General features: G+C 46.8%; 1 protein-coding gene across 8 annotated transcripts in view; it reads left to right on the top strand.

Annotated features, from left to right (window-relative positions):
- The window catches only part of SPIN1 (spindlin 1), a 252,334-nt gene that overhangs the window by 186,399 nt on the left and 52,878 nt on the right, over positions 1-13,057 (top strand). For all 8 annotated transcript variants that reach the window (XM_078675657.1, XM_078675653.1, XM_078675655.1 and 5 more), the window contains one exon: positions 3,050-3,303. In XM_078675657.1, coding sequence (XP_078531783.1) covers positions 3,050-3,303 — 254 coding nt within the window. The remainder of the gene's footprint in view (positions 1-3,049; positions 3,304-13,057) is intronic.

Raw genomic sequence — 13,057 nt, 5'->3', positions numbered from 1 at the left:
AACAACTCTGGATCTGTTTTTCGGCTAAATGGTGCAATAATTTTTTGATGCAGACTAGTTACTCGATGTTAGAACCCATATTGGATTTTTAATGAAACTTTGTTGTAATTGATTATGTCTGTTTCAAGTAGATGCGCTTCTGCATAGGCCATTGGGAGGTTGCTTGTCATTATTGACCAGCCCCAGGTGATCTAATAGTATTGTCCTCGTAGTGCAGAGCTTGAGGCTAAAGGCTTCTACTTTTATGGTTATTGTTGCTGGCCCCTCCTCCTCGCCTACTAACCAAGTTCATATGGACCATGTGAATGGGAAAGAAATGCCACGAGATGGTATGTTTGGTGGTTCCTCTTCACTAGACCACGTCAGGGGTCACTCCCCTCAGAAGGGTTAGGATGGGTCTAGGGCCGCTTGGCAACGTCTTGGATCTGGTCTTGAGTGTGTGGACTTAGTGTCTTGGTCTATGGGGTCTTCGGTGACCCTTCGTAGATATGCTTGGTTGAGCTCCCTTGGTTCCACAGAGGTGCTAAGGCAAATGCGCTTAATAAGGCCTTTCATGGCTCTCAACTCTTTGTTGAACAAGCTTTTCTAATTTGTTTTTTTATGTTGCCTGCAGTTAGAACTTTTTAAGAGTTTTCCTTTGGGGGCAGGCCTTCATTTATACCTGCAAAAATGTGGTAATTTCCGCACCTAAGTTAAAGGTTTTCTTTCGTATCTGTCCCCTGTGTTGCTTCTGCGTTCCCTTGTGTTGCTTCGGTCCCCTCTTCTGGGATGCGCAACATAGCCAAAAACCATTGGCAAAGTCAACGCATATCAATGGCGACACATATTTCGTTTGCCAATGCTTGTCCTAAAGACAGTTGCAAGTATGACAACAAGTGGAAATAAAAGAAATTGAGCAAGTGGCATTCAAAAGTATCAACACTGGAACATGGCTTCTGCAAACAATTTTCAAAATTAACGATTCAGGTGCCAAGACATGACCCAGTCAAGAGCTTCTGGTTATTATTCTACCAACAATGGATATTTTAGTTGTACATTAATGTATTTATTTCAGTTAAATCTGACCATCGCTACTCCTTGAACAGTTAGTGCAAGGAACGGCTGTCTTGTCAATTATCTTATGCAGTGGAAAAGACGAGAAGAAAGGTGTAACTTGTTAGTTACGGTCCTGAGGGCAGTGTGCGCCTCATGGATGGTTGTGGCTGTAGTTTTTCTGCTGGAAGCCTAACAAATGTTCAAGTTAAATATCTTATCTAACGTACAATACAGAATAACAATACCAAAGAATCAAACCCCAAAAAAATAAAGAGAAAAATATAACCATATTACAAGAAATTTTCTAGCAAGTGATACCCCTACACAAATTGAATAAAAATATACAAAATTTTAATAAGACCATGACCTACATGTGGCCTTGATCGAAGAGGATGCATTCTTTGCTATGTTTTTTTTTTTGTCTTGTCCAAACTACATATGTGTAACTTTTCTCAGCCACTTTTTATGTTTACACAGTGTATTGTCTTTATGGTTGTTTGTTAATTATTGAGCGCCATTGTTGTTCTATTGTTGCCATTATCATTATTTTATTAACATTTTGTACATTTTTTTTTCAATTTGTGTAGGGGTATGTATCACTTGCCATCTCAAAAGGTAACTTCTTCAGCTGCACAAAACATTTGCACATTTTTTGCAAAAATACTCTTCTTAGGGTAGACTATTTAATTTGTGAAACTGCCATTTAAGGAACAAAGTACAAATCCGTATTTCAGTCTGTGTCAGCCTAATATATGGTGATCTTGGGAAATTTACACTGTTAATGTTCCACTTACTGTCAAGCACAGGATAAGATATTTTCACAGAAAAGAGACAGCCACATTGTAACACAATTTAACAATGCTTTGTTTTCATTTTGATTCGCAAAGCATATTCTTTATTTGTGTCATCTGTGGCAACTTGTTTTGGAGAGTTGGATTAGTGTAAAGGCATTTTTTGTGAAAGCTTTTGTGTTTGTTTAGCTACACAATAATTATGTAGTATGTCTGCAACTGTGCCTTTTTCGGAACACATATATCACTGGATATAGAAGATTTCATCATTTATCCTAGCACGCACTAGTCATAATTTTAATGGTGCAGCAGGTGCAGTGGCACAGGGGTCAAAATGTCCAGGAAAACCACTGAACACCGATTATTGCTATATTTTACTACTAAATAGGAAGTCAGATATTGCTTTTTTGGTTCTTTTGTAACCATTGCACCCAAAGTAACACACCGTATACAGCATCACTGTAATAAAAGCTGTAACCTATTAGACTTTTGTCTATGTACAACTTATGTTCAGCGCATTTATATGGCACATTTTCACCGTTTTTCAATGGTCCTAAAATGCTTCTGAATCTGGACACACCAACACTTTGGCAAGGGCATTCTCCATTCTGTAGCATTAGCACGTCCGCCATTGTAAACACAAGATAAATACTTATAACACACCATATGGCATTCCATACGAAGCATTGCTAAAGCCAATAGGTCCCGCCTATGCAAGATCTATTGGCGTTATCAATGTTTGTTAGTCATATTATAAAGCCGTGCTAGCTTCAGTGCAGCATAACTTAAAAAAGCGATATAACACGGACAGCGCTGGCTGTGGCATACAGCTTTTTTTACATTACTTTCAACGGTTTGCAACATAGCTAAACACATTAGCAAAGCCAATACATCTCACATAGCCAAGACCTGTTGGGCTTCATGCCATCTTCTTGATTACTGCCTGCCAAATTAAGAATGGCTTACTGTTATTCAGTAAATCTGTAGCCAAATGGCCAAAGTAGCTGTGGAAATGCAGTGTTAAAATACACAAAAGTTTATAAATGAGTTGCATCTTTGTATTGATTTGAACTAAGTTGGAGCTTCAACGAAGTCACTGAGTTGAAATCCTCCTAACATTTTTACATTTCTTTGAAAGAGTACAGTTGAACTCAGATTATGACGTGTAACAGGTTAACATATTGCTGTGTTTTTTGTCTGTTCTTCTCTGCTCGCATATGCAGGAAACATCGAAACAATGTTGGACCAAGCAAACCTATTTCCCAACCCCGAAGAAACATTGTAGGTTGCAGAATACAGCATGGGTGGAAAGAAGGCAGTGGGACTTTAACACAGTGGAAAGGAACGGTATTGGATCAAGTTCCAGTTAATCCTTCTCTTTATCTAATCAAATATGATGGATTTGACTGTGTCTATGGATTAGAACTCAACAAGGATGAGCGAGTTTCAGCATTGGAGGTCCTTCCTGACAGAATTGGTAAGCATTGCTTCTTGCCGGATTTAACTTCAACTGTAAATTATATGTTGTGGAATCTTTAGCATAAAAATAACACTTAGTTTTTGTTCTTGAACCGTAAGCAGTCAACAAAATATGAAATGCAAAATTATTTTTGCATTATTGTGCTAGAGACATTTAGATGGATTAGAGAAATAAATTAATTTGAATTGCACTTTAATACTAAAAATCCAAATTGATTTAAGATGTTGCTTCCAGACCGTCTTGCATTAAGTAAATAGCTTTTTATCTTGATTGCACACAAATCTCTGTGGGGATGTTCTCTACACGTATTTTCCATTTTCAGAAGAGTGCAGTGTCAAACAAAAATTAATTACCGTTGAGCTGACACAGTTATTATGAGAACCACACCTGCAAGATCAGGTTACCACACCTCCTGTCCATAACCAAGTAATGATCTCTCACCTTCCAAAAGCGTCTCATATCTGGATTTAAAAGCAGCGAAGAGTCTGTCATATGTCTCAGCATGAAGACCTACTTACAGAAGCTGCATTTAGACTCCTCGGCCATCTTTTTGAGATCGTTTCTCGAATGTGGAGAAAAAAAGAACTTTTGAGTATGCCACACAGAAATGTTACAATTTACCTATTGGTGAGTTAGGTCTAGTTAACAGTAGTAGACCTACCTCTGTGAAATAAAGGAATGGTGTTCAAATGCGACCAATGCATTTACACACAAGTGTTGCAGGGCTTGAATTAGTAAATACTCGTCATGGAGTGGAATCAAATGTAGGTTTTTGGTGAAATAGATTCGATCCACTAACATTTCCTTCTATTAATTCTTTATAATACAATGTTTGCTTACAATAGACGCAGGACTGAAGTGAACGAAGGCTTCAGTTCATTTTTAGTTTGCCGTTTTACAATTCCTTAATGTTTGATTACGGTACGTCCGTGTGTGATGGGAGTTGTGGGATATTGAAGCCTACTGTGAATGATTTCTGTTCCTCCCAACACACTATAGGATTTTAAGATACCTTCCTAAAGGTTCCCTTAATGTTTACCAGGAAGCTGTGCCCTCCTCAGTAGTAATCCTTTTCGGTCTTGGTTGCTTCTTTGTAATTATCTACATTTTAAGTAGCTAATGATGAACGGTCTAGCATGTAAATATACATTGGAACTTCCACAAAATAATGTGTTAAGGGTTTTTATTCATTATACCGAATGTAATATCTGTTCAATGTTTTGTATTCTGAACCAGATAGTTTGTAGGCCTGTCTGAAGATTACTATTCTGAATTTCATGAAACAGCTGTGTAAGCTATCCTCAAGCACACCAGAAGGGTGCAGCAGTAGCATTGAATTTCCTCAAATGCACATAACAGATACACTACAGACAGCGCTAGAGCAAGCTTCCCTTCTCCTTGAGTAATTTGAGTTCTCATTTTAAACGACAACTGGGCTACAGGGAAAACAAATGGGATAGCATGGTGTAGAAAGAGACATGTAAATGGCATAAAAGGAAGTAGTCTAAAACCTTACGAAATCCTCATCACCATTCAGGCCATCTAGTTCTATGGTATTCCTCTTTCATCTGACTTTCATCTGCAGTGTTGTGTAGTTTAGTAGGCCACCTCTGGTTTATTGTGTGGCGGTCTGGAACCCATCTCCATCAACTCCCTTAGATAACACTCAGAGCCAATGTAAACCTAAAAGTTGAATGTCCCAGCCTTGTATCCGATTCACAGCACTGTTTATTTCAAATTTTAACAAAGGTGTTCATTGAATATTTTATCTGAAAGAAACACGTTGGTGATAGATTCCTTACCTTAGGATTACCCCCAGGTGTCAGACTGGATCTGAAAAGTTTTCGTCAGCAGTACCTCTGCGCATCGGAAGGTGGCGTTGTGCGGCTCTGCATCGTTCATTGGCATCGTGGTTGCCGAGATGATGTTGCGGCAGCTACTTAGACGCCGCCCTCGCATGCTGACCTCCGTCCTTTCTTTTTCTGTGCCAGCAATCGCAGATAAGGAGAGAGCGGTACCCCCAGTCACTTTTTGACTGAGCTTTTCAAGGCTTTTTGTCTCCATTTTTTTAATCTACCGACTTCTGGTGCAGAAGGGATGCCCGACTTCAAGTCCTGCAGGAACTGTCATGTCATGATGTTGGTGACGGACCCCACCGCGTGCTTCTTTACTGCCTGGGGCGCGAACACGACCCCGAGTTGTCCCCAAAAGACTTTGTGGGAGCGGTCCCGAAAGTTGCTTGAAGTCTGGCAGTCGGCTCCGCGCCGCTCAAGGTGCCGGTCCGGTAGGAGGTCGAGAGACCGGTCCCGGAGCCATCACCATCGTTCTTCGGGATCGAAGTCTTCACACTCAGGGTCAGGTAAGGCGAAGCAATCCAAGAAGTCAAAGAAGCCGCCGGGCCTCTCTGGTGTGCCTTCATGCCCCGCGGGACTGGCTGGGGGTTCTAGCTCTTTACTGTCAGCTGCTCTAGCCCCAGCATCGCTGTCGACTCCGGCACTGCAGGACCCTGTGGATCTGGACTTGGATTCCGGTCGACGCAGTTTGACCTTGTGACACCTCCACCAACGTCGACCCCACTGGCACTACCTCTGACGTCGCCCAGCCCGCCAAACAACATCGGCCCAGTTTTCAGCCCTATGTGGACACTGCACCTGAACGGCGTCGCTCGATTCCGTCCCTGATGGGGATTTCTATCCCAATGTCCAGCCTCCTTATTTTTGGCCTGTTTATCAGCTTTCCGAGGAAGGGGACAACTGGGAGGGGACTGAGGACCCTCTCACAGCTCGATGTGAGTTTTACCCGGACTGGGCAGAGGAATTGGGGGATGCCAGTGGTCTTGATACCTCTCCTGACCTTGGCATGCTGTCTCCTCCTACCGTGGCTACGGAAGAGGGTGTGACCTACGCAGAAGTGTTGCGTAGGGCGGCCAAGGCCCTCCACCTCCCTTCAGTGGCTGTCAGGACTAACCTCTTGACAGAAGTGCTTCAGCCGGCGGCTACCTCTGCGGAGCCACTGCTGCCTTTTAATGATGCACTTTCAGACATTCTTTTGGGCACCTGGTCCAGGCCCAACACAGGGGCTCCAGTGGATAGGAACGTGGCCCATCGCCCGGCCCCGGGCAACCCCATTGTTCTCTCCTAACACCCTACCCCTGAGAGCTTGGTTGTCCAAGTCTCTGCGTCCTGGGTGCATTTCCTACCGCACCACCGGACATAGAATACAAGAAACTGGAGCAATTCGGTAAGAAGATTTTTTTTCTTCTGCCAGTTCTGGGCTGCGGGCTGTGAGCACTGCATGCCTCTTGGGCCGTTATTCCCACTCTGTGTGGGATACGGTGGCGCGTGTGCTGCCTCAATGTCCGGAGGAGGCCCGGACAGTGCTCTCTCAAGCTATTGCTGAAGGGAGGGATGCAGCCAAGTTCACTATTCGTTGAGGCCTTGACACCACCGACTCGCTGGGCAGGGCGATTTCCACGACAGTGGCGCTCCGTCGCCACGCCTGGTTGAGGACAACTGGTTTCTCTGGGGATGTCCAAAACATCTGCGGAGATCAGGGGTTCCAGTCTTCCTCTATCTCGACGACTGGCTGTTGAAGGCGGGCTAGCCCGGGCAGTCTTTTCCCACCTCCAAACTACGGCCGACCTCCTGCATTTGTTGGTGTTCTCCATCAATGTGCTGAAGTCGCACCTCATCCCCTCTCAGAAGCTCCTCTTCATCGGAGTGGTTCTGGATACAACACACTTTCGAGTCTATCCTGCCGAACGGCGAATCCAGGATATTCAGGCTCTGATTCTGATCTTTCGGCCTCTATCCTGGTTTCCGGTCTGCATGACCCTGAAGCTGCTGGGCCTCATGGCCTCCTGCATACTGCTAATCGATCATGCCAGATGGCATATGTGAGTATTCACCCTTGGGCGCCATCTTCAGATTATTTTTTCCGCCATTGGGTGTGGATCGTCGCGTGAAGCTCCAGAAAATTTGAAGGAGAAAAGAAGATAACGCCGAAATTCTACAGAAAAGGACTTGAAAAGACTAGAAGTAGACCATCAAAGCCGGGACGACGAAGGAGGAGAAGTAACTCGAGATCTTCGATGCCAGATGGGGAATGCGTGCCCAGGGGGCCCCCTGAGCGCAGTAATGGACAATACACCCTTTAAATTCTGCTGTAACTGCCATCACAAGTACGCGCAGAAGGACCAGCACCCGGTCTCCAACCTCTTCCTGCCCGTCGACCACGGGAGCAAGAACTGCAACGCCTGCTCCGTGTTCACTCCAAAGACACTCAGAATTCGAGAGAAGCAGAGGATAGCTCACCACACGATGCAGGGCAAGGGCCAGTCACCGTCGCTGTACGAACTGGGCCTCTCCACCGACGACGAGGACAACATCGCCGAAGGACCTGATATCTCCACGGTTGCAGAGACCGATAAGAAAACATCAGACAAGGTAGGAGAGTCTACGACCCCGAAACCCTCGACAGGGCCTCGAAAGCCAGAGGCAGACTCTCGAAAATCAGAGTCTAGAGCCTTGAAAGGAGCACCGGCCGAAAACCTCGACGACCGAAGCTGCATCCTCCGAAAAACAGTCCAGCGGATCCTTTGTAAAGGACTCCAAGAAGGCGACGACCGGCAAAAAGCCAAGGTCGTCGAAGCAGGTCCCCGAAAGAGCCACCTCGACTTCGAGGGAGGAGTCGTAAACCACGTCGACGATGCAGTCAAAGAGGGCAGCCGAAATGCTCGCCGCCAAGCATGCCGCGCAGATGGAGAGGAAGAAAAGAAGGCAGAGGCCGAGATGGATTACATCCTCCAAAGGAAGAAAGACTTCGAAGATAAGATGAGAAGCTACAGGATCCCCTCGAAGCCCGCGACGGACGTCGCCGATCTAGAGGAGCACGAGGAGTTCGACGCCGAAGAGCCGCCGAAAACTCCAGGGCCCTCGGATCAGGGAGAAGAGGAAGACCTCTATTACACCGAGGGGGAATATGGGGATCAGCGTTCGAGCTACGACTCGGGATCCTCGATGGGTCAAGACCTGGACTGGCAGGACATCGACGCCGAAAACCCGGAGGATGCTGTAGAGACATACCCCTCGAGGCCTTCGCTGCCTGATGACATTGGGGCCTATTATGAGGTCATCAAGAAGGCAGCTGCAGCTTATGGGGTTAAGTTGGAGGAAGAGAAGCCGTAAGCGGATTTCTTGCTGGAAACCTTGCTCCACACGCAGACAAGGAGCCAGTTCCTGCCCATGCTGAAGAGTGTCATGGACCAAGGGAAAGAAGCATTTAAGGAACCTGCGACTTGCAGATCCGTCATGCCAAGGATGGAGAAGAAGTAAAAGTTCTCCTCCCAGGACCCCCTACATCAAGGGGTCCGTCACAGCAGACTCAATTATCGCTGCAACTGCAAGGAGTAGGGCCAACGTCCCGACAACATCTGGGCCACCACCTGACAAGGAGAGCAGGAGGATGGACCTAACAGGCAGAAAGATCGAAAGAAAAGCGGCAATGCACTGGCGGATGGCAAACTCCAACGTACTCCTGAACAGGCACCAATATCAACATTGGGACGAGGTGGGGCCATTGCTCAAACACCTCCCAGAGCAATTCCAGCAGAGAGCCACACAGAGGGAAAAAACATTGTGAACTCTTGCCTGAAGACAGCCTTGGACGGTGCAGAAACCCCCAGCAGACAGATGGCTATAGGGATCACAGAGAGAAGGCAAGCCTGGCTCAAGATCTCAGGCTTCAAGACAGAGGTTCAGAACAACATCCTGAACACTCCATTCAACGGAGAATCGCTGTTCGGCGCCCCGGTTGATGAGAAGCTCACCCAACTAAAGAAGGATAACAAAACTGAGAGGTCCATGGGGGCCCTGCATTTCAGAGGGATGAGAAGAGGCACTCCAGCAAGGAGGCCAAACGGAAGAGGTGGTAACCCGCTGGGAACATCGCACCAGGCGTTCCACCAGGATGACAATCTGGGTCCGCAGGGTCAGCAGAAGCACACCTGGCACTACCAGAACAGGGGCCAGTCCTTTCGCGGGAGGGGAAACGGCCGAGGCCAGTGAAGGAGAGGCGGTGAGCAACCCCCCCTCTAAGTGACTTCGCACTTAAGCTCCCCCACTTAAGCCCTCCGAGGGAAGAGCACAGAAAAGCAAAGGGGAGAGGGTTACACGGGCAAGGCACAAAGGAACATGTAACACCAGTGGGCGGCAGACTAATATTTTTCCTCCAGGAATGGAGATAAACAACCACAGACAAGTGGATACTCAACATCATACAGTTCAAATACTGCATAGAGTTGGAAAAGAGGCCGACAAGCAGAAGACCAAAGAAAAAAGAGCACTCGGGAAGGGAGCTAACGCTGCTCCGAGAAGAAGCTCAGGAACTCCTCCGGAAGGAAGCCATCGAACCGGTCCCATTCAGAGAAAGGAACAGGGGAGTGTACTCCAACTTCTTCTTGGTACCAAAGGTGGACGAAAGCCTAAGACCCATCCTAGACCTACGCTTCCTAAACAAACATATAAAGACTCAAAAGTTCAAGATGACGTCCCTACAGGAGGTCATCCCACAAATAAGAGAAGGGGATTTCATGTCCACCGTGGACCTCAAAGATGCATACCTGCACATACCAGAGAACAGGCAGCACAAGCACATGCGAAGAATCACAGTAAACCAGGGTCACTACCAATTCACAACCCTGGCTTTCGGTCTAAAGTCCGCTCCAAGGGTGTTCACAAAATGCCTCGCAGCAGTGGCCGCACATCTGCGAAGAGAGGGGGTCCATGTGTACCCCTACCTAGACGATTGGCTCATAAAGGCGAACTCTCGCAAAACATGCGAGGAACATGCACAGCGAGTCACAAACACGCTGATGGACCTGGGATTCTCCATACACTGGGGAAAATCCTCAACGGAGCCTGAGCAGGTGAAGATCTTCCTGGGGGCACAGATCAACACGATCCAATGCAGGGTGTTACCCAGCGAAAGGAGGACGCTCAGCCTACTAAGGGAGAATCGCCACTTCCAGAAGGGGCAAGCTCTGACAGTGAGCAAGATCATGGGGATGATGGTGTCATGCCATACACCTGGTCCCCAATGTACGCCTACACATGAAGCCACTCCAAGAATGGCTGCAACAACAATGGTCACAAGCTACAGGAAGTTGGGAGGATCTAGTGGTTGTAACGCACGGAGTGCAGGAAGAGATGAAGTGGTGGACCAAAAAGAACATTACAGTAGGGAAGCCTCTAACTCCACCAAACCCAACTGTGACCATCACCACAGGCGCATCCCAGAAGGGATGGGGCGCGCACATGAACAGGCTCAGAGTGAGGGGTCTGTGGGCACCAGCGGACGCGGTCAGACACATCAATTACCTGGAACTGAAGACCGTGTTACTTGCCCTGAAGGCCTTCCAGAAACAGCTGTACAAACGGAAGGTGTTGATACAAACGGACAACACAACAACAATGTTCTACATCAACAAGCAGGGAGGGACTCAGTCGTTCCCTCTGTCCAGCCTAGCGCAAGAGATATGGAGATGGGCAATACCATTTGAAATAGATCTGCTTGCCTACCAGGGAAGGACAATGTGGAGGCGGATTGGCTCAGCAGCAGACTTCAGCATCCCACGAGTGGGAACTCAACAATCAGGAAACAGAGAAACTATTCAGGAGATGGGGCACCCCAACAATAGATCTGTTTGCAACACGCCTGAATGCAAAATGCCAGTACTTTACATCCAGACAACTAGAGGAACAATCCCAGGGGAATGCCCTATGGATAAGCTGGTCAAAAACATTTGCCTACACTTTTCCCCCCCCCGATACCATTGATCCCCAAGGTGCTCAACAAGTGCAGGATAAGCAACATGACACTGATCCTGGTGACAACTCAATGGGCCAGGCAGACCTGGTATTCACAGATTATGGAGATGAAGTAGGGTCCACCCCACAAGTTCTCAAAAAGAAAGGATCTACTCTCCATGCAGAACGGAGAAATTCTACACCCAGAGCCGGAGGGTCTCAGCCCAACGGCTTCGCTCCTGAGGACTTAGAGTTCGCACACCTAAAACTCCCAGTGAGCACCCTGAAGGCATTGCGAGAGGCAAGGAGGCCCAGCACACGTAAATGCTATGGGGAAAAATGGAAAAGATTCACTCTATGGTGCAGAAAGAAAAGGCTGGAGAGGAAGCTGACCAAGGAATCAACGGTGCTAAGATACCTCACGCACCTACTAAAAGCCAAACTAAGCTCATCCTCGCTAAGGGTACACTTGGCAGCAATTGTGGCATACACAAGGGGAGTAACTGGGAGAAGCTTCTTCAGATCAAGGGTAGTAAGAAGATACCTGGAAGGAGCAAAGAGAATAGCGCCACCAAAAAGGATGCAGCCGCCGGCATGGAACCTGAATGTGGTACTGACAGAGCTCATGAAAGCGCCTTTCGAACCCATCCACAAGGCATCACTGCAAATGCTGACAATGAAAGCGGCCTTTCTGGTAGCGATTACCTCGCTACTCAGGGTGAGCGAACTACAGGCACTAACACTGCAAGAACCCTACATTCAGATACACAGTGACAGGGTCGTGATGAGAACAGACCCGCACGTAATGCCAAAGGTGGTGTCAAGGTTCCACATGAATCAGAGTATTCACATTCCTAGCTTCTTCCAGAACTCCACGACAAGCGCTGAGAGGGCGCTCCACGCTCTAGACGCAAGAAGGGCAGTAATGCACTACATTGAAAGGACGAAGGAACACAGGAAAACAAAACAGTTCTTCGTGTCCTTCGCAAACAGTTACCTGGGTAGACCAGTGACTAAGAACACCATAGCTCGGTGGATCGCACAAACAATACAATTCTGCCTCAAGCAAGTGGGGCAGAAGCTAACAGGAGGGGCGCAGGCCCACTCAACCAGGAAGAAAGGAGCAACAATTGCCTTTCTGGCCAACACACCAATTCAGGACATATGCCTAGCGGCAACATGGGCTTCAGTGCACACGTTCACTAAGCACTATTGCGTGGATGTACAAATGAACAAAGAAGCACAAGTAGGACAAAGAGTGCTTCAACATATATTCAACAACCAACGCTCATCTTCCACCCAACCGCCACCAAAGTAACAAAACCGCTACAAAATCTATGCACAGCATAGTGAATCCAGAAAGATTCACGCTGCAAAACGAATAGTTTCTTACCTGTCGGTGTAGTTTTGCACCTTGAAGATCTTTCTGGATTCACTAGCGAACCCACCCGCCTCCGCCAGAAAGATGAGGCTGGAGAAGAGGGTGGAAACACATGGAATAGAGAGCAAGTTGAAGCTTACAAGATACGTGAAAAGATTTACGTTGGAAAAAGGATTAACAAACATAGCCATGGATTCACTACAGGGACACAAAAGAGAAAAAAGAATCTGAAGATGGCGCTCAAGGGTGGGAGCTTCCGCAGGAAGCATGCCGACGTCACCGAAGGTACACCAAAAAAAAAAGAGAAAAAAAGACTACGATTTCGGACCCAACCACCAGATTGCGGAATATGCACAGCATAGTGAATCCAGAAAGATCTTCAAGCTGCAAAACTACACCGACAGGTAAGAAACTATTCGTTAATAATAGATGCTCAACGAGTAGCATGAAATTATAACACAACCTCTACACACAATATCTGATAGCTCAAACACAGTAACTCACTGTCGTTACTTATTAAACAGATAATCCGACCAAAAGAGGTTCAGAAGGATTGAGAGTGAGA

Source organism: Lissotriton helveticus, chromosome 2_1 (assembly GCF_964261635.1).
Source record: "Lissotriton helveticus chromosome 2_1, aLisHel1.1, whole genome shotgun sequence".
Classification (NCBI taxonomy): Eukaryota; Metazoa; Chordata; class Amphibia; order Caudata; family Salamandridae; genus Lissotriton; species Lissotriton helveticus.
Note: the sequence above shows the minus strand (reverse complement) of the source record. Positions and strands in the feature narration are given on the sequence as shown.